The 25,646-nt window shown below is 24.6% G+C and overlaps 1 protein-coding gene across 1 annotated transcript in view; it reads right to left on the minus strand.

The window, feature by feature from the left end:
- The window catches only part of LOC145837880 (sister chromatid cohesion protein PDS5 homolog B-like), a 38,296-nt gene extending 13,110 nt beyond the window's left edge, over window positions 1-25,186 (minus strand). Inside the window, exons 1-21 of the mRNA XM_082945363.1 lie at window positions 25,047-25,186; window positions 24,004-24,213; window positions 19,559-19,752; window positions 19,245-19,452; window positions 18,817-18,957; window positions 18,524-18,661; window positions 17,859-18,104; window positions 16,610-16,779; window positions 15,328-15,441; window positions 15,121-15,202; window positions 14,346-14,537; window positions 13,641-13,759; window positions 11,724-11,844; window positions 9,676-9,836; window positions 8,909-9,023; window positions 6,944-7,096; window positions 6,601-6,711; window positions 6,193-6,333; window positions 5,988-6,107; window positions 1,878-1,985; window positions 1,611-1,704 (exon numbers count right to left, since the gene is read on the minus strand). Of these exons, the coding sequence (XP_082801489.1) occupies window positions 1,611-1,704; window positions 1,878-1,985; window positions 5,988-6,107; window positions 6,193-6,333; window positions 6,601-6,711; window positions 6,944-7,096; window positions 8,909-9,023; window positions 9,676-9,836; window positions 11,724-11,844; window positions 13,641-13,759; window positions 14,346-14,537; window positions 15,121-15,202; window positions 15,328-15,441; window positions 16,610-16,779; window positions 17,859-18,104; window positions 18,524-18,661; window positions 18,817-18,957; window positions 19,245-19,452; window positions 19,559-19,752; window positions 24,004-24,213; window positions 25,047-25,145 (3,037 nt within the window). The 5' untranslated portion in view covers window positions 25,146-25,186. The remainder of the gene's footprint in view (window positions 1-1,610; window positions 1,705-1,877; window positions 1,986-5,987; window positions 6,108-6,192; window positions 6,334-6,600; window positions 6,712-6,943; window positions 7,097-8,908; window positions 9,024-9,675; window positions 9,837-11,723; window positions 11,845-13,640; window positions 13,760-14,345; window positions 14,538-15,120; window positions 15,203-15,327; window positions 15,442-16,609; window positions 16,780-17,858; window positions 18,105-18,523; window positions 18,662-18,816; window positions 18,958-19,244; window positions 19,453-19,558; window positions 19,753-24,003; window positions 24,214-25,046) is intronic.
- Window positions 25,187-25,646: the final 460 nt, after the last annotated feature.

Consider the following 25,646-nt stretch of genomic DNA (forward strand, 5'->3'; position numbering starts at 1 on the left):
TAATAACAAAATTTTAAGGTACTCTTTTTGTATTAAACTAAGACGTGTTTCTGTGTGTTAAAAAGTTAACACACTTTAACGGAGCTCTGTAAAAAAATCTGTAAGCTAAAGTAGATGTTAAATGTGTTTATTAAAAAATAAGAATTACTATAGATTATAGTATATTTATGGTTAATTATAGATATAATTTATAATGTTAAATTCGTCTGTTATTAAACTAAATAATATTTGTAATTGTTAAATCTAATTTTTGATAAACTAAAGTGAAATACAAAATAAAATAACAAATCTAAATATAAACCACTTACATTTAAGTTAAAAAGATACTAATTCATAAGACTAAACGGTTGTTAAGTATTCGAAAAAATTTTATGTGAGTGGTTTATATTTAGATTTGTTATTATATTTTCTATTTTACTTTTTTTTTCAGATATAAAGAATAAATCATCTGTCTTGCAATGCAAGGTAAAGGAATTTTTTAAATGTTAATGTATTAAAACATAATAATATAGTGATATAATAATTAAATATTTATTCGAACACTTAACGACCGTTAAGTCTTATAAATTAGTATTTCTTCAACTTTCATGTTAGTGGTTTATATTTTGAATTGTTTTTTTTCTGTATTTTACTTTAGTTTATCATAATTTTGATTTAATAATTACAAATATTATATAGTTTTATAACAGAAGGATTTAACTTTATATATTGTACCTATTTTTAACCATTAATCTACAATAAATAGTAATTATTTTTTTTTATTAACACATTTAACACCTGCTTTAGTTTCTATTTTTTTCTTTACAGAGCCCCGTTGAAGTGAGTTAACTTGTTAACAAACAGAAACATGTGTTAGTTTAATAAAGAAAGAGTACTGTTAAATTATTTCATTATTAAATTGTTTAGCCTAATTGAAAAATGATTGAACACTGAAAAAGTTAGTAATTTTGGAGATAATATTATACAAAGGCTATTTTTTGATTAAGAGATTAAACTTGGGGATATTAGTGAAAATTGTTAGTGTTTTGATAAAAATTTCGAAAAGATATCAAAGAAAAACTTTACAACACGAGTTTAAGCTGAAATTTTTGTTCAAGAAAACTATCTTACACTTACTGTTTGTTCAACAAAAACTGTTTTGTATCATCTACGTATAATAAGTAGTTTTAATATGAACTTTTAATTAATATTTGTTTGTTCTTAGTTGATATTTAACTAAAAGTAGTTTGGGTTCAACATATTTTAATTTAAGAGCTGTAAGAATTTGTTTTAAATTTACTTTTCTAGATAATCATTGACTTTTGCGAGGTCAAAATAATAATATTTAGAGGCGGTGATATATAAAAGCGATCTACTTTCGGCGCACTACAATTCAAATTCTGACATTTCAGTTCGGATGATTCTGAAGAATTATACAAAAACTGACATTAATAAAATTTCAACCATTTGAACTGATAAAAATTAATATTTTGCCAATTTTACCAAAAAAAAAGACTGATTTAATCTGTTGCAAACGATCTCTTCTGTTGATATTTAATAAAATAAATTGGTTTGTTAATATTAAGTGAAATTAAAAATTAATTGCTACCACAAAACTTGATTCAAACTACCAGTAGAAGTTGCATCTTGGTTAATATTTCTAAGCCTTCTAATCATTTGCTGGTACAAAAGCGTGCCTCTACTACGTTGTACTTTATTCGTTTCCTATATTTAAAATTTCTAGTTATAAAACGTCCCAAATTACAACGTAAATTCAAAATTTTATACATACTATAACTTTTAACTAATTAAAGTACTTATGTCAAAATAGATAAGTTTTAAAAATAGAATTTGATTTTGATCAAATAATGTATACAATAAAAATTATTTTAGCCTACCTGAGAGACAGTAGTGAACAAAGACAGAAAAGCTATTGGAACTTTAAGGGTGAATAGAGAGGTGTACACCTTGTTAACAAAAGTACTTCTTACTTCTAACACAGGATCCTGGAAAAGTAGGCAAGTTAGGAACTAAACTAATGAAAAATTGTTTACAAGGATATATTGCAAGTGTAAATTTTATTAAATGTTCAAACTACTGTAATTTAATGTTTATATGGTTTTATTGAAAACATTTATTTTTAATTGATGTGCTTTAATTGTCAAAAATGTACGAAGGGAAACTTTTCAACTAAGACACTTTAACACGGGTTGAAACATTGTTTTTTTACTATCACTGTTACTTGTTCGGTAAGTTTTTTTCTTTCATCTTTCTTTTTATTTATATCCTTTTTTTTACTATCACTATTACCCCTTAACCTTGGTCGAGAACTTTTTTTTTTTCTTCATATCATTTTTCCGCCTTGTTTTACTATCACTGAAAACCCTAACCTTGATCAGTTTTTATTTGTTTTTACTTAGGCGCAAAATTGGCTTTTCGTGCAAAAATGTCTTCGTGCCTTTTTGAGTTATCCCTGCTTTAATTTGCATACAATAAGCTTTTTAAAATTAAGTAATTAAGCTTAGAGTAATTAATTAATATTAAACTGAGTGTTGCAAACTAGTTACCAAGTGCCTTTTTTGTTTGACATAAACGTGAGTAAAATATAGTATTAATAAGTAAGATATAAGTTATTTCTACCTTAATTAATTGAGAACGGGTCTAAATTGAACTAAGACAAAATTGCACGAGGTTACTAAATTGCATGAGTGCACAGAGTCAATTTGCACGAGGGCACAAAATTGCACGAAGACTATTTTGCACCAAGGGTCAATTTTGCACGAGTTACACTTTTGCTCGAAAGTAAAAAATATATAAATAAACAGTAAAAAAATGTTTAAAAAAAGTTACTGACCGAGGGTAAGGGTTAGGGGTAACAGTGATAGTAAAAATAAAAAACAACTAATAAAAATTATAAAAAAAAGCAACCGACCGAGGGTAAGGGTTAGGGGAAACAGTAATAGAAAAGAAAAAGTAAAAAATAAAAACAACTTACCGACCGAGGGTAAGGGGTTAAAGTGATAGTGAAAAAAAACTATAAAAAAAATTTAAAAAATTTAACTTGTGCAAAATTGTCTGCTCGTGCAAAAGTGTCTTCGTGTAAAAGCGACCCTTCGTGAAACTTTATCCCCTTGTGCAAAAGTATCTTCGTGCAATTTTGTGCACTCGTGCGATTTTTTACGCTTATGCAATTTAGACAGCTACCCTAATTAATTATCATAGTCCTATAATCACAAATTGTATATTCATTAAGCAAAACTTGAATTAGTTATCAATAGTTTAGTAAAATTTAGTGCATACAACGTTGTTTTAACAAACTCAACATCCAAATTAAACTAAATTTTGCTTGAAGATAACACTAACAATATCAGGGTTGTCACTCTTTAAAGCAACAAATCCAGCCTGTGTGGCGAGAAACTAGCCTGAGTTTATTACAGGATTTGTGCGCAATTTTTTAAAATTTAGCCTGATATTTCCCAATTTACAAAATACTTGAAAATTACCTCAAATCTATTCCTTCCTGCACAATCTTTTTTATATTGGATTGCTTTTTCTTATTCGGAATAAATTATTTTCTAGGTTATACTTCCAAAATTACAAAAGAAATCTGCAATACTTTTATTTTGCTTAAAATTCTACAACTAGTTTCGATTAAAAATAATCATTTTCAAGTAGATATTATAATTATGAACAGGAAATTTTAAGGTAGTACAAAAAGTGAAAACATATAATATAGTGACGTAACATTCATCTTTAGTTTTATGATTTTTAAGTAAAAAAATAACATTTTATAGCATTTGTATTAGTTTTCTTGAGATAAAGCAACTTTTGCACGTACTAATTTAAATTTTTAAAGTAAGTTTTAAATAAAAAAGAGAGAACTCAAATTAATATAAAAAAATTTAGGCACAAAAATTTAAACATATTAAAATTAGTTTAAGTAACGTTTTTTTATTTTTTTTTTAGTATAATTAAACTAATTCACAATTTGGACTAACATTTTTACTATTCTTTATCAGTTGGTTGCAAGTTGGGCTTATAACCAGATGAAACAACATAACCTATTAGATTGGTTTTAACTGCGTAACCTATTAATAATAGAACTTTTTGGCATACTTTTCTAAATTTTTAAATATGTTTTTAACTAGATATGGCCCCTAGAAAATATCATAATAATTTTAGTTTTAGGAACTTGAACTGTTTTTTAAGCGCAACAGACACGTTTGACATTTTATTTTTAGAGTGATACTCACCCGTTTTTAACTTCTATTAACAACTAAAACTACAGCAAAACTGACACTTTCACTTTATGATATCACCCTCGTTCAACTAATGCATTCAAGAATTTCTTGCAAAGAGGTGAGTATTTTTATCAGAAAAGTACATTTCTGGTAAGGAAGTTATAATATCTACTCAAAAAAAAAACAATCTAAATTTTCTTTTTGAAATTCCGAAGTTTTCAAACATTTAAACTAATAAATACTATCATTTTGCTAATATTGAATTAATTAAAGTAAAACTAAGGCTTCAAACACAAAATGTTTATTCTAAATAAATTAGAACTTAAATTTACTCAAAAAAAAAGTCTCATTTTTTTCAGCATTTGAACTGACAATAACTGATATTAAGCCAATTTTTCAACTGATTTAGCCTGACGCGCACAAACCCTGGAATTAAATGCTGAAAAAAAAACACTGATAATCAAGTTTCAAAACATACAAAGTCATAATACTAAAAATGGATTTAATTTCTGGACAAGTAAAAATATTTTTTTAAGAAAAGTAATTTTTAAAAATTCATAAAAACTAGTTTGAGATTTAGAAAAAATCGAAACTAATCTGACTCAGAATGAGTAATTCAAACTAGTAGAATTGTGTGACAACCGTTTAACATAGGTAGTAAAAAATGAACATTTAAAAGAATATTGTAATGTTTTTAAGTTTATTTATAAAGTCGTGATCTCGTAATCGAACTAAGAATTTTTTCAAACTTCAGCAACCTTTATATTATTTAAATATTCACTAAATATAAATATAAGTAAACTTAAAATGTTAATGTAAGAAATATTATGCTGATTCTAAAAGTGTTAAATTTTTTTAAACAAATGAATTCAAAATGTCATAAAACTCAAAAAACTTAATCTGGAAAATCTGGCTAGCAGATCAGAAAAGCTGTTCAACTCTAATGTAAATCAATAAAATCATTAATAATTTATTTTAAGTTAATATTATGCAGCTTAAAATTCATAATAGTCTTTAAACTTGTAAACTGGAGAAGATAAATAAATTAATTAAATAGCACTATTTAGCAACATAACCATAATCTAAATCAGTGGTTCCCAACGTTTCAAATGCTGTGCAGTACACAGTGTATCACTTAAAAAAAAAGGTAAAACAAAATTATCAAGTGTACGACTTTTAAAATTTGGAATATTCAAATTTTTATAACTCTGTGATATTTTTTTTATCTTTTTTAATAAATAATAACAAACGAATTACTTAACTATGATAATCTTATCAATTAGACCTACTTGCGCATTTCTTGTTACAAAAAATTTAAATATTTTTTAAAATATGACTAAAATAAATTTTTAAGCATAGTAAATTTTAAATCTCTTTTTATATTTTTGTTTAATTCTTTTGTATCACTATTATACTATTATTAATAACATTTACAGGAGTTTTTTTAATTCTTAAATAAACATTACTTTTCGAGATGTGGCCCCTTGTAGAATTTTTAAAGAACTTAAATTGTCGGAATTTGAATTATCATGTTATCCAAAACTACTATTCTTATAATTTAAACGTATTTGGTATATTATGTAGTACTAACTTATTACAATTATCCCAAAAGAGGGTTTTAAGACAACATAAAATATAATACAAAAGTTTTTTATAAACATTTTACAACTCGAAAAAGGCTATGTTCAAGTAAAAAAGTGTACTATGCTTATATGCTCACTTTGAGGAACTCTAAAATTAAAAACAATATTTTATATAAGCACTCACATTAACTATCATCATTAGCTCTTGATAAAGTCCTGGTGTAAATAAATCTTTGAATTCACGAACTTGGGCAATTTTAAGGATACATTTTGTTGCTTGCAGTTTCAAATGGCACAAATCACCCTTTGAAAATAAATTTTGTTATAGCGTTTATAAAAAAACAATGAAATATTTATTTTTTGTAATCAATATCTTTTTAAGAAACAACCTTGGAAATTCCACCCTTACTCAAAATATCACCATCATTGTGCAGTATGTGTTCGAGCATATTCAATGTGTTAATGCAAATATTTGAATCGTTGCTTTTCAACCCTTGCAGCCATCTCACCATGCATTTCATTCCCGCAATCTAATTATAACTTTTCAGTTATCTGACTACAAACAAAACTTATATGCTTCTATACTAAATCATAACTAAAAAAATCTTTATTAAAACCCTTGGTAAAAAAACGTAAAAAAAAGCTACTTTAAAAAAAAATTCTGCAAAAATTAAGTAGTCTTAATCGATAACTTAATTAAACTAAAGACCAGTGTTTGTTTTAAGAAATTGAAATCAAAACTGTAATTATGTTTAAGTAAAAATTTACTAAACAATTTAAAAACTTTAATAAAATACCTTAGCTTTAGTTTGTAAACTTATAATAGACTTATCACACCAAGAGTTTGTCGCATTTTTTTTACTAGAGGTTTTTGTAGTTTTCGGTTCTTGTTCAGTAGATAAAATTATCTGTAATAAAAATAGTAAAAAACATACAATCAACTTTAGAAATTTCGTAAGATTTAACCCCAAATTCATATATTTAATTAAATTTATTCCAAGCCATATGATTTTTTTTAAACCCTAATACGCAAAACGAACTTTTAAAATACTTATTAAGTTGCATTTTTAAACTATAAGTTTATAACATTTATTTCTTATTTTTGTGTAGTTAAAAATATTTAAACTTAAAAAAACCAACTTTCTTGACAATGATCGATGCGATAAGGGGTCGTACTTGAGTAGCTACTAGTTCTGGAATGCAAAATGTTATGCAGCCGATTGTAGTAAATATTGTTTCATACTGCTGCATGCTGCAAGTTGATTGCAGCTTTTTTTCACAATAATTGAAAATCTGTGAAATTTATAATATATTTTTGTCTGCTCATAAAAAACTACTGCTAGTTTGATCTATAATAAACTAGTTATATAACAGTTGATAGAAATTAAGCATAATCAAAATAGCTGGATTAAAAACATCTCAAAAAATAATAATTGTTTGTTTTTTTTAACTTATTGAAATATACTTTTTCTTTGAAAAAAATTATCATATAATTTTTTTACTTATTTTTTAGCATTTACTACATTGTTTAACGAAATAAATTGTTTTTATGAGTAAAAACTTGTTTAATGAATAAAATCCTAGATTAATAAATTCGCATTTATAATACAAAAAACTAAGGTTTGGCCATCAGTTGCTAAAACTCTAATAATACACCTATTACAAAACTATCAGTTTAAAATTAAATAGTTTTTAATTATATTTATCTATTTTACTATTTTTAAATTTCATTAACTTTTCTGAACGTTTTAATTAAATAAAAACAAAGAGACAACTGATGTAAACGCCTTTTATTAGATTGTTATAAATATCCTTGTAAAAAATTAACTAAAGCCTATCTATAGAACATATTTTTTTAATAAAAAGCATTAAAATGTTTTATGTTTAAAGCTATTGTAATAAAACAAATCACGTACTTGGTTTATGAACATATTAACATGTAAATTAGTTTAATGAATATTAAAAAGAAACATAGAAATCGTAATAAAACTCAGAAAAAATTTATATCTCTTTGCGACGAGAGAAATAAGGAAAAAGTTTTCGTTAGGTAAAAGTTATTGGGATTTAGTATTACTTGCTACTAGCTCTTTTACACTTGCTTTGACTAATAATTTTATTTTATATTTGTTTTATATCATAGATTTTGTTATTGCAATTTGTTTCTAAATTGAACAATAAAAAGTTTTTATCTTACGTACATATAAAGAAACAAATTAACAAAGATTTTATTGAAAATATTATTGAAAAAAAATTTTTTTGTCTCTAGGTATTCATTATTTTTTAGTATATTTTCAGATTATATCAGCTTTATCGTATACAAAAAGATTATAGATATTTATATATATTAGTTTGAAACTAATTCAAGTGATTCTTAGTTTGTTTTACCTCAACGATTTATAGCCTATTAGTTTATTTGTTAAACTTTTTTATACAAAATATTCCAATTATTTGTTTGAACACTATTTTTAAATTTAATCAACAACTGACGATCAATAAAACACCTAGAGTGATACATTGTACTATTTTTATAATCTGTTAAAAAAAAATGTTTGAAATATACTTTGTGTTAACTTTATTAGTACAGTTATTTTTAAACAACCTTATATCAATAAAAATTCTACTGTACTTAGTATTGACAGTTTTTATACTGGGTGCTGTACAAGTTTAAAGTAGCTCATTATTAAAGGTTAAGATTTTATAGATAATTAAAACCTGTATACTATAAAAATTAACGAAATTATTGTATAAAGCTTCTGATATAAAGTTTATAAGTTCAGGAAATTTAGTATACCTGCAAAACTAATTAAGATATTATAGTTTTTTTTACTAAGATATATTTAAAGAAAAACTATACTGTATGTTATTTTGTTAAAAAAAACTATCACTTTTACAAAAACTCCAGACTATACTCTTTAGCTTTATCTTGAGTGTAACACTTTATATTACAATTAATATTAATTAAAGGTAATAAATGATTGACCTACTTTATTTTTTGAAAACTGTAATAGAAAAAGTTTTATGATAATCTTAATTAAAGTTTTACAAACTTATTAATTGTAATAATTTTAAGTAATAAACTTTAATTTATTTAGTTTTAAAAAACACCTCAGAAAGACATGACTTAGATACGGATGTGAATTCATTGATACAGAATACTGCTCTTTTAGCTTGTTTTTGAGTACCTTCTTTCGCTTTGTTTTTCAAAATTGGTAGTAAATTACTGTTTAAAAGAGAACTGAGAGTAAAATTAACATTACTTAAACAATTATACTCGGCTCATTTCTTCAGTAACATGATAATTTAAACAACTTCCACTTAAATAAAACATTATCAAAAATAAAACTTCAGGCTACAAAAATTCAAGTTACTATAATTTTATACTGTTAAATTATAAGTATTTTTTTTTTATTATTAATAAAACAATATATAATCCAAACGATTTATTTGATAAACATCTTATATACTTATTTACGACTTGAAATACTTTTTATCTTACTTAACCACAAATTCATATAGATGTACCAGAGTAACTATAAATTTACACAAATTACATTAAAAGTAATTAAAAACCACTAACTTATCAAAAAAAAACTAAATATTAATATTTTTCTTTATCGTACACTTAAAATTATGTACCCGAATTTTAATATTAATACAGGATAAAATAATTTTTGTATGTAACAGATTACATTTTTTTTAGATTCTAACTACTAATTATCAGGTTATACGAAACAAGATAAATTTTAAAAAACTTTCACGGCTCTTTTTGAGAAACTAAAAACTGTTTTGTTTAGCTTTTAAAATTTTTACTAATATTATTTATCTAAAACACTACAAAATTATACATGGAAATGCTACAAATAATAAACAACCTTTTAAATTCTGGGTAGTACTCCTCTATGTAGCAAGAAGTTTTTTGCAAGATAAATAAGGTGCTTTGTACGACTTCTTCTCGTTGGTTTTCTAGCATAGTCATTAAGTAGGCAAAACATTTTTTAGAATTGAAAATGTGAGTTGTCATTTGAGCTAGTGACTGTAATTAATCTTTGGTTTAGTGAAAAATAAGTTTATAATATGATAAAATTTTTACTTTTTTTTTTGAAAATAGTAAGTTATATATAGCCTTATTAATTTAAAGATGGGTTAGAGCTGACTTAGCACTATCTCTGTAAAGCACTTGTTTGTGACAATTGTTTTGTGGATGCTTTTGTTTATTCGGGATTAAAAACCTTGATGATAAAACCAGACAAGGACAAGTCTTTAACACCCGGATACTTCAACCCTTCTTTAAGATACAAACTATAATAAAAGTTGTAATTGGAACCGCTTTATCGGTATTAAATGTTTCTGCAAAAGCTGCTTCTGCAGAAACATTTAATACCTAAATAGAAACATTGTTGGCAGCTTCTGCAAAAATAACGAATTTTAGATGTATCAGTTTTAATGTTCCATTAAGGCACTTCACATCATGGAAAGTGGAGTTCTACTGCATTTGCAATAACTAGAATCTCAACTTTAAACAAACTCGGCTTTGCGCTAGCAAATTACGACAAACTAAATATCTCAAATACGACATTTAAAGTTATAAAAGATTCTAATTACAACATTTTCAATTCAAACATTTCAAATAACAACCACTCAAAATCCGATACTTAAAATAACAATAATAATATATTAAAAATATTAGAAACTCACGACGTATTCATTTAGAACTTCAAAAAAAATGCTTAGAAGTTTCAACACATTAAATTTAAAATGTAGTTAACAAATCAAGGTGGTGCTTATACATTTTAAAGAAAAAAAAATCATTATTTTAAAAAAATTAAAAAACAGCATGGTTGAATACCAACTTAAATGCTATTGCTAAAATAGCTATATTGGGTTAACTTAAAGAAAAAAATTTAAAAGATTTTAAAAACATGTTCTCAAATATTTACAGAAGTTTCAATTCACAAAAATAAGAAAAAATCAACGTTCATCAATAGCAGAGCACTTTGTTAACAGTTATAAAAACTACAATAGTTAGTTTAAAAGAATTTTAAATTCATTAAAAATTCTACCAACATCACTGAGTTGGTTTGAAGCTTTTTTTTTTTACTATGAAAACCAGAACTGTGCTGAAATACACACAGTTTTGTTATACAGTTTTCTATTATGTTTATATATTCATTATTTGTTTTTAATTATCTTAATTGTGTTTTAAATACGTGTCATTGTATAGTATTTTGTTATTATGTAAGTTATATTTTGCTTATTTAATCTATGTAATTAGTGGGTTATTCTAAAATATACTTAGTTGTTTAGTTTGAGTGTCCTTTATATCTTGGTACAATAACTTAATTAAAAAATTACTAATTTAAGTCAAATTTTAATTAGAACAACTAAATAGATAACTAAATTTAAATGAACTAATTTTGAAATTTCGAAATTTGAACAGGTTAGTTAGAGTTGTCTTAATTTGTTAATTATTCGAATTTTTTTTTGTAGTTTGAGTGGTCGTTATACAGTTTGTCGGAATTCGAATTATCATGTAAACTATTTTTTTTTTGTGTTAAATATTTTTTATGTTACTGATTAAAAAACTTATATTCATACTCTTAATCTATTTTTTGGTAAACAGTTGGTGTTCATATTAGTAAAAAACTGGTTATAAACATTTTATATACTTTTCGCGAAAATATTTAATTCTTAAAAATATATTTAATATAGGACGTTTACCCTGCTTTAAACTTTCTCAAGTTTATAAAATAAAACAATGCACACAAATATTTTTATATATATCTACATCAATAGATTAATAGACAAATAGTTTTTGATAAAATAATTATACTTAACATAACTTATATGTAATATCTTATAACTAACTTATAAATTTTATAACTTATATATAAATAATTATACTTAACTAAACTTTACATACCTCTAAAAGTCTTAAACACCGTCCTTGTGCTTTTAATCCATTTAAATTTGGTCCATCTAAACTTTTAAAGTCTATATCACAGTTTCCATCAAACAATTCTATAACTAGCTCAAGTAAACTCCTTTAAATTTTAAAAAAAATACTAATTTAATAAACAAATTTTTTTCACTGATAGCTAATAAAATGATCAGATAAGTTTAGAAAAAGTCAAACAAACTTTCATTAGTACATAAAACAAGGAGAGACTTAATATTAATGACACATACGAAATTGCTTTTTTGGAACAACCTAGTTTTAAGAATTTAGATTATAGAGAACATTTTTGGATAAATAAACTTAAATCAAATATTAGTATAGCTAAAACACAATACAGTGATTTATAGGGGTATAATAGTAATAAAACATTTTGTAAGATGATGGATTTTTTGTAGTTTTTCACTTATATGTAAATTTTATTGTATGTAAATTTATACTTTTATTAATTTTTATAAGCTAAGTTTTATTTTTTTTAAGTATGAAGTAAAAATTTTTTGTTGTTTAATATAAAAAAATTATTTTTGTTTGTGTTGATAAGTAAAGCTGAATTAATCTAAATTTTGTATATTAAGTAGTTTTTGCCTATATTTTTCTAAAAACCTTGTGTTTATATTTAAAATTTGTTTGTGTTTTTTATAGCCGTTTATTTTATTACATTGAAAATGTTTAATAAACAGATGAAAGCTTTGTAAATGATAATTCGGTTTGTATTTCACTTGACAGATTGTTTATGAGCTATATTATAGCCTTTTTGATTTGATACATAAAACAACTATCTTAATATTTTAAACAGTCATAAATCTTCTTTAAAAATTGATATAAAGTACTATTATTAAATTGATATTCTACTAAAAAAATAGTTGATTTTTTTGTATATTTGGTAAAAAGTTTTTTGTTCTTTATATTTATTTAATATATTGAAAGGTTATATTTAGAATAATTAATTCAAATGTATATAAAACACTCAATGTTTTTGAAAAATATGGATTTTATATAAGTATTATAGAAATAAACCTATTATAAACTACAAAAATTCTGAGGCACATCATTAAAAAAGTTTTAACTATAAAATTAGTAGAACTTATTGCATATATCAATTTAAGTAAATGTTATACAATTAAAAAATTTCAATAATCAGCTTTATGTTTTATATAACATTTTTTAAACCTATATCAAATATCTATAGCTTGATGAAAGTTTAAAATCATTCCTTGTTTTATAACTTAAACTTATTAGTAATATGTTTGATGTTTTACAGTCATCAGAATTTAAAATATAATTTTGCAGTTCAATTTGGATGGGTGTCACTTTTGCACGAGGGGACTCTTATGCACGGCGTCACTTTTGCACAAAGACAATTTTGCACAGGTTGATAAAATTTTAGTTTTTTTTTTGATAAATTTTTGTTTTTTTTTCCTATCACTATTATCCTCGGTTAGAAATCTTTTTACTTTATGGTTTTGATTTTTATAATTTTTTTCTTTTTCTGTTTTTTTTTAATTAATAATTCCTATTAGGCTTATTTATTTTTTTATCACTGTTACCCCTAACCTTTACCCTTGATCGGTAACTTTTTTTTTATGTACTTTAATTAGTTTTTATTTTGTAATTTTATTTCTTTTGTTTTTACTATCCTTGTTACCACTAATCCTTACTCTTGGTCGGTGACTTTTTTTTATTTTATATATTTCTTTATTCTTGTGAAAAAATGACCCTTCGTGCAAAAGTGACGCTGTGCAAAAATTACCCATTCCCGTTCAACTTATTGTTAACCTAAATTTGAAATCATTTAAATAAGTTACAATTTAAAACTTCAAAGAAACAGATTTTTTTCAATTAAGCCTTTAACTTTTGAAAAATGACGAGTAAACGTAAACAAACTCAAGAGCTTCAGTGTCCAGCACAATAGGAATAATAACAGCACGTTCAAGCATTTGTTGAGTGATTGAACGAACTTGCTTGGGCACTTTGTCGATTTCCAATTTTTTCAACAAGCTTTCCTTAAACATACAGTTTTAAAAATACGTTAAATGAAACGTTAAAAATATTACAACATTAACTAAATTAACAGTGATACAGTTTTTGAAATACAGCTTTTGAAATTAATAAAATATATCAACATTTTAAATTTGAGTCAAACAAACTATTTAACTCAAAAAAATTCTTAGGGTTACTAAAACTTTAGAAAAATATAGCGAACTAAAACTTAAACTAGCACCTTAGTAGATTGTTGAAAATTTTTTTAAATAAATATTACTTGTTATATTTATTTAATAAATTTATATAAATACTTTATCAACATCCACTTTCATTAGAGAATTTGGATGATCTTCTTAATTTTAAAAATTGTATACAAAATAACTTTTATCTAACTAAATTCAAAAAACACTTTTTTTTTAATTTACTCAAAAAATACACTACTTATTTTTTATTTCCAACTGTATTTTATCATACAGCAGAAACATAGAAGTGTATAAAATTGATAATTTATTCAGGCTTTAGTGAACTTATTTTGCTAAGCTTTAAATGACAAAATTTTGGTCGCAAACTTATTTTCAAAAAAACAAGCCAAAACTTCAAACCCACCACTGAGTATTTTATTTTAGCGCAAGTGTACTCTCCTCCGACGACGTACTGCAGCAGTTGCTTGACGCGCGCGTCTTCGTAGCAAATTTTGAAGAATTTTTTCACGTTTTCACGCACTACATGTGTGCTTCCGGGTATCAGCGACGCAACAGCGATCACTCGCGGCCAAATAGTTTCCATTCGCTTCTTATCCTGGGAATAAATTGTTCATTATAATCCATAAATAAATTATGTTCTATTGTTTTAAGTTTGAAGTTGGGAAAAAGTCTTAACGTTTCGTTTAAGTTGATTATAGTAAAAAATGGATGATGTTACTAAAACTTTATTTTTTGAAATTTGTAAAGGGAATAAAAATTAATAATAGTAATAATAGAGATTGCTAAAAAGTACGCTCTACAAAAACTTACAAACTGGTTAATATTTAGCTTAGTTGAACAAATTACTTTTTGATAATAATATAATTTTTAATAATAAACTTTTAAAAAACGAATTAAGACGTCTTATAAATTTAAAACACTTAAAAATAACTTTAATAATTTTATTTCTGGTTTTTTTATTTAACTAAAATATAAGAAAAATAATTATCTCTAAAATAATTAACTAAGTTTTTGAACATTGAATGTACCTAAAAGATATAAACCAAATGATCAAAAATGACCATGATGTTTTTACGATCTTTACTTAAGATATTCCTTTACAAAAATAGAAACATGAACGCATTTAAAAAAATTTAAACTAAATATAGAAAAGTAAACATTTATATATTAAAACATACATCCTCTATTTTGAAACTTTGTAAAACATTGTTTAAAGCCAACTGCATTCTACGCTGATTTTTCACGATTTCAGTTACAGCCCTGTAAAAGTTTAGGTATAAAAAAATTAAAATCTACTGAATTTCTATATATACTAAATTGTTTTAAAACATATGACAGTTTATAATAAAAAAAATATATAATATAAAAGAAAGACTAAAGCAAACTTAGCAGCATTTTCATCAACTGAGCAATAAAGTTCAAGAAGCAATTTCATCCTTTGTTGAAGTGGTAACTTGTATGGTATGATGCTGATTATGAGCAATCGTTCCAACAGTACTCTAAAAGTATATTTCTAAAATCAAAACTGAGCTTGTATTGATTATTGTACAATAAACTTAACTAATATCGTATGTTGAAAACATATTGATTTTTTTTCAGCCGTCAGATGAAAAATAGTACTTAAAACTATTTTGATAGTCTGAAAGCAAAAAAAAAAGCATTTAACTCTTCGAGATAGTGTATAACCTTTTAATAGGCCAGAAAACTTTAGTTCATTTTGCGTATTTTTATGTTTACCTAGAAACCAGATAAACTACTTTTTTTTTCTAATCAAAACATCAGTAGAAAAATACAAACTATTGTACATTATACTTTTGCTTAAAACTGAAACTTTTTGTTTAAAACTCATAGCACGTGTAAGCGAAATGGAATTTCTATTTTTCATACTTTGATAATAAAATCACAGCATTAAGTCAATTAAACATAAAACTTGCTCTAAAAATATTAGATTAAAAAATGGTTATTTTTCTATTAGTAGCAGAGGGTTAAAAAAAATCACTCGCAATTCAGCTTCATACTACAAAATACACAAAAATTAATTGATAAAAAAATTATCAAAATATCAAAACATTTTATCATTTTTGACTTAAGCCTAACTTTTTTTTATCATTTTTATAAAATTTAAATTATCATAATTTTTTCTAAATTAATAAACTAGCCTGAGTTAAGTGAAAATTCTGATACAAACAACCTAGGATGACCTATAAAACAGAAGATTCTGAAAAGTAAAAATTATAAATATGAGTATTTGTATTTTAACTCAAAATATCAAGAGTTCCACTTAAGCTGTTAATAAAAACTTTATTGAAACCAAATACATTTAGTAACAATCAACAAATTTGCTAACAAGTTTACCGGCCAAGTTTCAAAAATTTCACCGCATGTTATTCTTAGACTGACTATTTTAAAGATACAAAATAGGTATGTTCAAAACATTTAAAGAATAAATTATTAAATACAAGTTTATTTTCTACTGTTTTAAAAGTCGTATAATTGTTTTATAGTGTTTTAAATTAATACTTTCAATAACTTTAAAATTTCAAAAGTTTTTTAGCTAAACGGTACGACGTATGTACATTGGTGATAAAAAAGACAAAAAGAGCTTAGGCTATCCAAGTTAAACAGATTTGTAAAAAAACATTAAATTAAATTGAAATGAAAACTTACACATCTTCAGTATTTTGGTGATAATAAACATGGAGCAGGTTGTCACGAAATTTCGAAAGTCGTGCTAAATTTTTAACTCTGCTGTGAGTTGTAAAGCTATCTGAAGTCATAGACACATATTTCTTCACTATATCTGACATTGCGCGAATCGCTCCTTCGCGTACTTTCCACTAAAAATTACATGTAATTCGACCAGTTCAATAATTAAAATTCAAGTAATAGATTATTTTACTTTGATCAGTGTTACCATATCTGTTCAGCTTAAAATTAAAAAAATACTAAATATAAACCATTTCTATAATAAAACAATTTCTATAGTACTTATACTACATTATTAAGTTAAGGCCGTAGGGGGGTTAGCCATGTTTTTTACAAGTTGATCTTATTTTATAGAATTTTTTCTAAGATTTAAGATGCTCTAGATGGTTTTAAAAAATTCGACTTACGTTTTGAGATATAACCGATCAAAGTCGAGCCGCATAATAGGTTCCCTATGGGAAGGGAAAACTAAAACAGCGAAAAAAGGCTATTTTGTCTAAAATCCATCTCCTCCAACATTTTTCAAGCAATTTTCTTCAAACTTTCAGTCTAATCTTTATACAATAACAAAAAAAGTTACATGTGATTTCAAAAAATTTTAAGTAAAAATATTTTTTTTTGAAAAAAAAAACTTTTTTTTTTAGTTTTTGTCATAAAATTTTAATTTCTTTAAAATAACCAAATTCTTAAGTAACGTTTTTTTCTTATAATTTAAGAAACATTTCCTGAAAATTTAAAGAAGATTGCTTGAAAAATGAAGGAGGAGATAAATTTTTAGTGATTTTTAAAATTTCCAAAAAAATTGACCCTAAAAAATTTTTGGTCCATACATTTGTATCGGAAACTTTTTATAAATAATAAAATATCTCAAAAGTTAAATGATATTTTTGAATTTTATAAAAACTGGCTTATAATTTGTAACTAAATCTTTCATATAAAAGCCAAAGTTAATTTTTGTAAAAAAAAAGTGTTATAAAAAATTATATGTTTTATTAGTAGTTGCAATTGGAAAAGTCAAAATTTATTAACGACAGGATTGGAAACGTAAGTATTTGAAATTTATATGCACCAGGAAAATTATTATATCAAATTCTCTAGTATGCACAGATTGGTTTCTTCAGTAGTAAAAAATGCTCGGTTTTTGGAAGATTTTGATAGTTTTTAAAAATAAAAATGGTACGATGTTTAGCTAACCAAAAAACCTACTCACTTTTTTGTCTTTAGTCCGGTCCTTTAAGCTATCCAACATTTCATCAGAGACAAGTTTGATATCGTGCAAACAAACAGCTCGGATCGATTTAACCACCTCCAATCTCACATTTTCCTCAGTGTCATGCCTCCGAGGAGTGAAATACTGTTCGCACTCAGTAAGTATCTCCTTGTTGTTAGAATTCGGCGAACCTTTATTCCAGCTTATCACCAGATCTTTGTAAAAGCTTACACACGCACAACGTACCTTCAGTTAAAAAGATTAACATTTATCTTCATGTAGTTTAAATGAAATTATTGAAACTGTTCAAAAGAAACGTGTAACTAAGATATCATTAAGTTAGTATCATATTTAACATTATGTGTTTTGATTTTTCGAAAACTAATAAAAAGATCTGAACTTCTAAAGAAGAAATCATGTTTATTAAATTCTTTCAAGATATTTTAAAGCAGACTCAGTTTCGGTCAAAGACCTCTTCAGTGCTTATTTTTAAAAATACTATTCAAATGAAAACTATAATATAACTTTAAATCATTGAAAACCAAGTTTAAACATAAAATGTTCAACAGTCAAATTAAACTAATATATAAATACTTAGGTTTTATAAACCTTGAATACAAATTAATTATAGAGTATTAATTACAAAAATACATAAGAAATCTAACATCAGGATCAATGTCATTAAAACGTCCAAGAAAACTTTTCCATAACTTGTTGCAGTTGCGTATAAGATCAGACTCTCTGGATAAAAACATTCCTGAAAATAGCTTGACAGTTTGCAACCTTTCCTTAGGGTTGTCAACCTAAAATCATTAAATTTTACAATATTTAAATGTACAATTCCGTTTTTTAGAAACTAAATATTTTCATAGTATAAAATGAAATCCAGTTTATTCATTACGATTTAAAATATAGAACATGTACACCATGTTAATCTTAAAACAATTCAAAAACTAGCTTTTAGCTTATGTTCAAGCTGTGGCAGTGTGTTTTTGAGCAAACTTGGGCAAATATCATACATAACTTTGACAAGTTTGTCCCAGCTTTCAGTTACTCGATTAGCATTAGTTTTGTTTTCAAATGCAATTGCTTGGAAATACTGTTAAAAAAAGTATTTGTAAAAATCAATAAAAAAATAATTTTTCTATAGTTTATTCGTTATTTTTTTTAATGAACAGAAATTTATGCGTTTACTTTTAAAATGAAAAAATGCAAAAAAAGTCAGATTTTTTCACACTGAATTCTGGTAATAAATAAAACAATTAGTTTGCACAATTATTATTGTATTTATATTTAACTTAAAAAAAAACCATTAATTTGCAAGATAATGAAATACTAGCTGAAATAAACAAATATAGTTGTAATAAAAAATAAAATTCAAAATACCATCATTATAGGCTGTTCAAGAGCACCAGCAGTTTCCATTAAAAGTTGTTTAGATAACTCAAAAGCAGAAGGGTTCATCTTTTGTGATTTCTCCAACAAACTTTCAAGTACAATTTCTAGTATTTTTTCATGGATTTTTGTAGACTCAGTAATAACTGACTTCATTATACTCAACATTTGGGCTTTTACTTCTTTATCATGTTGTGAGCTGTGTAATACAAAACAAAAAAAATATTTTAAAAATTTAAACTATTTTCTACTTAAGTTAAGTTTAAAAAATGCAACAAATAAATATTATATACAAATGAACTTACTTAACTGTACTTAGAAGTGTGAGAAAAAGATAGGAAAAAACATCAGAGTATGACTCAGTGTCAAGGTTAGAAAGGCAAACAAGATAGCTGTTTGTTAGAGCTAAGTTGTTTAATATATGGAATGCATGATGATATGAGCTATCTTTTATATTTTTCAAACTTTTTAGTTGTTTTGTAATTAGCATGAACAAACCCTGAAAATCAATTGTAAGATTTGGTTTATAGACAGTTTATAATTATAAATATCTTTATATTTAGTTAAAAAACCAGAATGCATATAATAATTAATTATCATTATATTTAAAAACTTAGTTAAATTTTTTAATACTTAAAACATTTTAAAAATATCATTACAATGTAAATTTTAAACTTTGATATAATCTTAAAAAAGCTGACTGACTTTTTTTGTTTAAAACCAAAAATAAACCTTATTATTTTTATGAAACTTTTAAGAGTAAGCTTATTTTATTAGAACGACAACTAGCTATAAATATTCTTAAAAATTCTAAGAACATTATACTTGACAAATAACTTTAAATATACTGTTATTGGTAAGAAATTACAACTTTTGCTAACAGCTTAAATAAGCTTTTGTAGAAGAATATAATTAAACCTACGTTATAAAATGTAAAAAAAATCATTAATAATTCTGTACTATAATAGACTTTTTTAAGGAGCGAGTCAGAGTTGCATGGCGTCAATATGGCCGGTCCGTCACTTTTGAACGGCCGCCAATTTAACATTGAGGGTCACTTTTGCACGGGTTATTTTAGCATGGTGGGTCACCTTAGCATAGAGAGTCACTTTTGCACGTCGTCAGTTTAGCATGGACTGTCATTTTAGCACAACGCGACACTTTGCACATCGTCATTTTAGCTTGTGCGTCACTTGTGCACGGTGTCAGGTTAGCACAAAGAGTCATTTTTACACCATATTTTCTTTGTTCTTCTGTATTTGCTCGTAGCGCCTTTTTTTAATTTTTTTTTGCACTGAGCGTTATTTTTGCTCAAACCAAACTTTTTTAAACCTTCATTTGAAAATGTTTTGACAATACATTTGATTTATAAATATACAGAACTCTTTAATATATAAAACACTATAAAAAAAAATTGAAAAATTAAAAGCAAACGTGCATTGGATTTGTAGAAAATTGTATTTTAAAATAAAACTTATTTTGGAATTTTTTAATAATTTTTAAGCAGTACTAAATAGTTTTGACAAAAGTGTTAAAATATATATATCACAGTTAATAAACAAACATAACTAAAAAGATTAAACAAACACTAAACTTTTTTATTGAACATGTAACTAGTTTTACTGGTAAGGATATTGAAACTAATAAATATAATTCATGCTTTTATTCAGTTTTATTAAATAAAAATATTACAAACTTAACAGCAAAGTTAAATCTACTTCTATTATAAAATTTAAAATATAGAACTTTAAGTTTTGAACAGGCTTTGACTCAGGGTTGCCAATTATTTTTTGCAAATTTTCTCAAGGATTTTAAATAAACTCATTATAGGGTCTATTTTCAGTTTAAAACTAAGTATAAGGTAAAAAACTGTGGTAAATAGTATAACAACATTGAAATGATACCGTAAAGCTACTTTATAGTGACTGTTAAAAAAAAAAACTTGATGATGACAAATTTATTTTATCTATACGATAGATTTGCTGTGTCAAATCGAATTTTTACTACTTAACATATAAAAGTTGCTTAAAATTCCAGATTTTTTAGTGATTTTGTTCAAGATTCCAGGTTTTTTCATAATTTATCAAATTCCAGGTTTTTCCAGGTTTATTTAGCCTAAATTGTCAAATTCCAGAAATTCCAAAAAAAAATACAATATAACTTTACTGGGAACGGGTCTAAATTGCACAAGGGGATAAAATTTCACAAAGACAAATTTGCACCAAGGATCAATTTTGCACTAGAGTAAAAAAACAAAAAGAGTATATATAAAAAAAAACTAAAAATAAGTTAATATAACAACAAAAAGAAAAATAAATAAATAAAATTAATTAAAATGCTAAAAAAGCTACCGAACGAAGGTAAGGGGTAATGGTGATAGTAAAAATAATTATATAGTTTAAAAAAATATATATTAAAAATGAAATTAATAAAAAAATAATAAGTTACAACTGAGGTAAATTTTTTTGTCTTGTGCAAAAGTGTCTTCGTACAAAAGTATCTTCGTGCAGTTTTGTGCCTTCGTGCAAATTTGACAGCTACCCAACTTTACTATACTACAGTAACCTGCCAACTAGGAACGCAACTCTTAAGTACGAACTGCCAGTATGGTACACACTTTTTAGCCAAAAAATGCTGAGTTCAAAATACAATTATATTTTTATAAATTCTAAAATGTTTTATACTACATAATTAATATTATAATATAATAGCACAATAAGAATGATTATTTTGCAAAATTTCTTTAAATCAACACATTTGTTTATGAAGTAACTTAAAAATATAAGTTTAAACATTTATTTTCACATTGAAAAACACAGACTACATCTAATCTAAAACAAGTTTATGTTGTATAAAGTTAAATTCAATATCTGAAAAAATATAAATGTTTAAATAAAATATAGTATAAAAATTTCAAGTTTTTTTGTCAATTTGATTAAATTTATAAGGTATAATGTAATTAAATAAGGTTAATACTTAAAGGCTTTTCTTAGTTTTAATAAATTTTTTTGCCTGAAAAAATAAAAAGAAAACTTTAGAATATTGAAAATATTATATTACCATATGGTACAAAGAGTAAAAACATTATACATTGGATACAAAATCAGTAAATAATAATACAGTAAAAGTTGCTAAAAGAAGACATGACTTAGTTTTTGTAACAATTTTGCTACCTTGTATTCTTGAGTTTTATTACAAAATTTTGAAAAATCTCAACTTTGTTTTTTTTTTATATATTATTGTATTTATTTGTTATTATCTTCATTATCTTATCGCATTACAGTAACCTGCCACTTAGGTACACGTTTTAACACAGCATATAAGTGTGTAGCATACCGGCAGTGCATACCTAAGAAACTTTGGTCTTTAATTACATACTTTTAATTACATGTATTTATCATGGTGTATGTCAATTGCAATGTTCTATCAAACAAACATTGTTCATTATTTTTGTTAATATTGCTTTTTTATACACCTTTAAAATTTATATTTCAATCATGGAGTAATGTTTACACTTTTCATTATTTCCATTTTTCTAAATTATGTATGATTATTTTAGTATTTCTGATTCCTATGTTTTAATCATGGGGTATTCAAACTTAAATTGCACTGTAGGTTTTTTTCATTAAATAAGCAAACTGTAATATGATTGTTTTAAATATTGGATTTGAAACACAATTTGCAAGTTCTTATCTTTTTTAGTGGTTACTTTAGTTGCAATTTATTTAAATTTAATACTTTATAAATTATTTTAATATATATTACTTGTGCATTGATGATTTTAAGTTTGTTTTTTTAATTAAATAAAAAATCTGAACACATAGTTTTTGGCTTAAAAGTGCGTACCAAGAAGTTCGTACATAGGTGACAGGTCAATGTATTTAATTAATTTAAAATGTATATGATTATTATGTACTAACTATAACATTTTTAGGTTTGATATAAAACAGTTTTAAAAAGAGTGCTATTACAACTACAAAGTGCTAAAAAATAAAAATAAAATAGTTTTCCTTAAAAATCGAATAAGCAAATTTAAAAAAATGTTTTTATTTAAGCTTAAACTTCCTACAAATTTAGAATATTAATATTTATTTATAATCAGTTGAATAAACAGTTTTATAAATTCTCTGACCTTAAAACACTTTAAAAAAATTTTGTTTGTGCAAAAATAACGCTCTATGCAAAAAATAAATTGACCCACCGTGCTAAAATGACACTCTGTGCTAGAGTAACGCTTGCAAAAAAGATCCCAATGCTAAACTAGCACCATGAAAAAGTGACCCAATGCTAGAGTGACACTGTACAAAAATGACCCTCCGTTCTAAAGTAATGGCGTGAAAAAGTGACCCAGCGTGCTAAAGTATTGCATCGTGCAAAAGTGACCCACTGTGCTAAAGTAACACAGCATGAAAGAATAATGCCATGCTGGAGTGTTGTTGTACTGTTCTGACACCCATTCACTTTTTTAAGCGTTGTAAAAAATTTAATTTTTTTATAAAAACACAGCAAAAAAAAATTTTTATTAACAAATTAAATCAATTTAAGCATTGTCTCTAAAACCACTGGAACACACTCAGTTTAGTTAAAACATTTACATCCACTGTTAAAAACATCTGATAAATATAACTTAAAAGGTATTTTAGTCAATAAAATAGCGAGAATTGATTAATAATTTTATATAAATCAACACATTTATAGTCAAAATTAAAACCAGATCTAAAACTAAACATATTTTAAAAACTACTCTAACCTTCACATTGTCACTAGATTCAAAGGGGTTAGCAGGTGCAAACACTCTGAGCATTTCAGTTACTAAGCAAACATACAAAGTTGAACACTTTTTCCTATCATTCATTTCCTCAATAAACTCATCTGTAGCAATATGCTTGGCAAATTTCAAATACTTTTTTTTACTTGCCTCGTCATTTTGTTCAATTTTTTCAAAAAATCGACAGCATCTCTGAAAATTATTTTGCTTATTATTAGTTATACTAAATAAAAATTATATAAAATTTATGTGTATTAAAAAAACCAAGTAAAAACAGTTATTATTAATAAAATCAATTATCAAAAAAATTAACATTAACTTTAGCTTAGAAATCTAAAATAACTCCAAATTTATTGTTTATAAATTTTTATACAAAGTGCAAGAAACTTCTTTTGCTGCGTAATAAATTGTAACTAATTAAAAAAGTATTTACTTATTAATAAATTGTACAGAATTTTAAAGTATTTAGTTCTAGCATAACTTTTTGAAAATTACTAATAAATTTGGCAAACTAAAATCACTCGAACTGATGATAACTATAAATTATATCTTATATACTTATTGCCAATCTTTGATGCAAAAAAACAGCTTTAGTGACCAAAATCTAGTTTAAGAAAAATCAAGGTAGCTTGAGTTTATTTTTTTAATTTAAAAAATATAAATATGGCCAAAAAAACAAATAAGAACTATTATTAATAGAGCTTATACACCTAAAAAATTTAATATAATAACATAAGAATTTGATAAAAACATACTTTTTATTAAGAAAAAAAAAATCAGTCATAAAAACTAGCCTAATACAAAAAAACTTCCAAACTAGCTTGATTTTGCAAAAACAAGCCAAAGTTTTTCAATAAAAAAAAGTTTAAACTAGTTTAAATTAGCAAGATCTGAATTAAAGGCTATAAAATTGCAACTGAATGTAACTTTCTGATCAAGAAGCAAACAGGTAAACATTATACTTGGAAAGTTATTACTATTACAAAAACTTAATTAAGAAAATAACTGTTTAAAGAATAACTTACTCTCAAGACTTTAAATAACTCATTTGTGTTCATATCAAAAGAAACATCTTTGACGTCTGGAGGAAAAACAATACCTTCATCAACAGATGTATGAGACATTTGATAATTGGTAACTTATTTAATATATATCTGTACTAATTTCTGTTTAAAAATAGTATCTTTTGTTATTAAAAAAAAAACTTTATCTTTGATTTCAAACAATTAAAAAATGTTTTTTTTTTTTTTTTTTTTATTACTTATGTGTCAAATATTTGACAAAAAATTATACAAAATATTTCTAACATAATATTAAAATACTTCTTCAAAAGATATCTGAATAATGGTACATTTTACAATATTTTGAGCCATATAACATTAAACACATTTTTTAATTAAATATCTAGTACTTATTTATAACGTTTGAATGCAAAAGTTATAATGTAATAAGTTTTAATGATTTTAAAAGTAAAAGTTTACAGACAATAGCAAATCTTATCATAACTTATACATAATAATCAACTTATCTTAGTAGAATTAGTTTGCAAAATAAATTTTTGAAAAAATAAATATATTAGTAGAATAAAGGTAATTGACATTTTATGGAGTTGGTAAAATCTTCAT

The sequence above is a fragment of the Thalia democratica genome, chromosome 6 (assembly GCF_965202585.1).
Source record: "Thalia democratica chromosome 6, ktThaDemo2.hap1.1, whole genome shotgun sequence".
NCBI classification, from domain to species: domain Eukaryota; kingdom Metazoa; phylum Chordata; class Thaliacea; order Salpida; family Salpidae; genus Thalia; species Thalia democratica.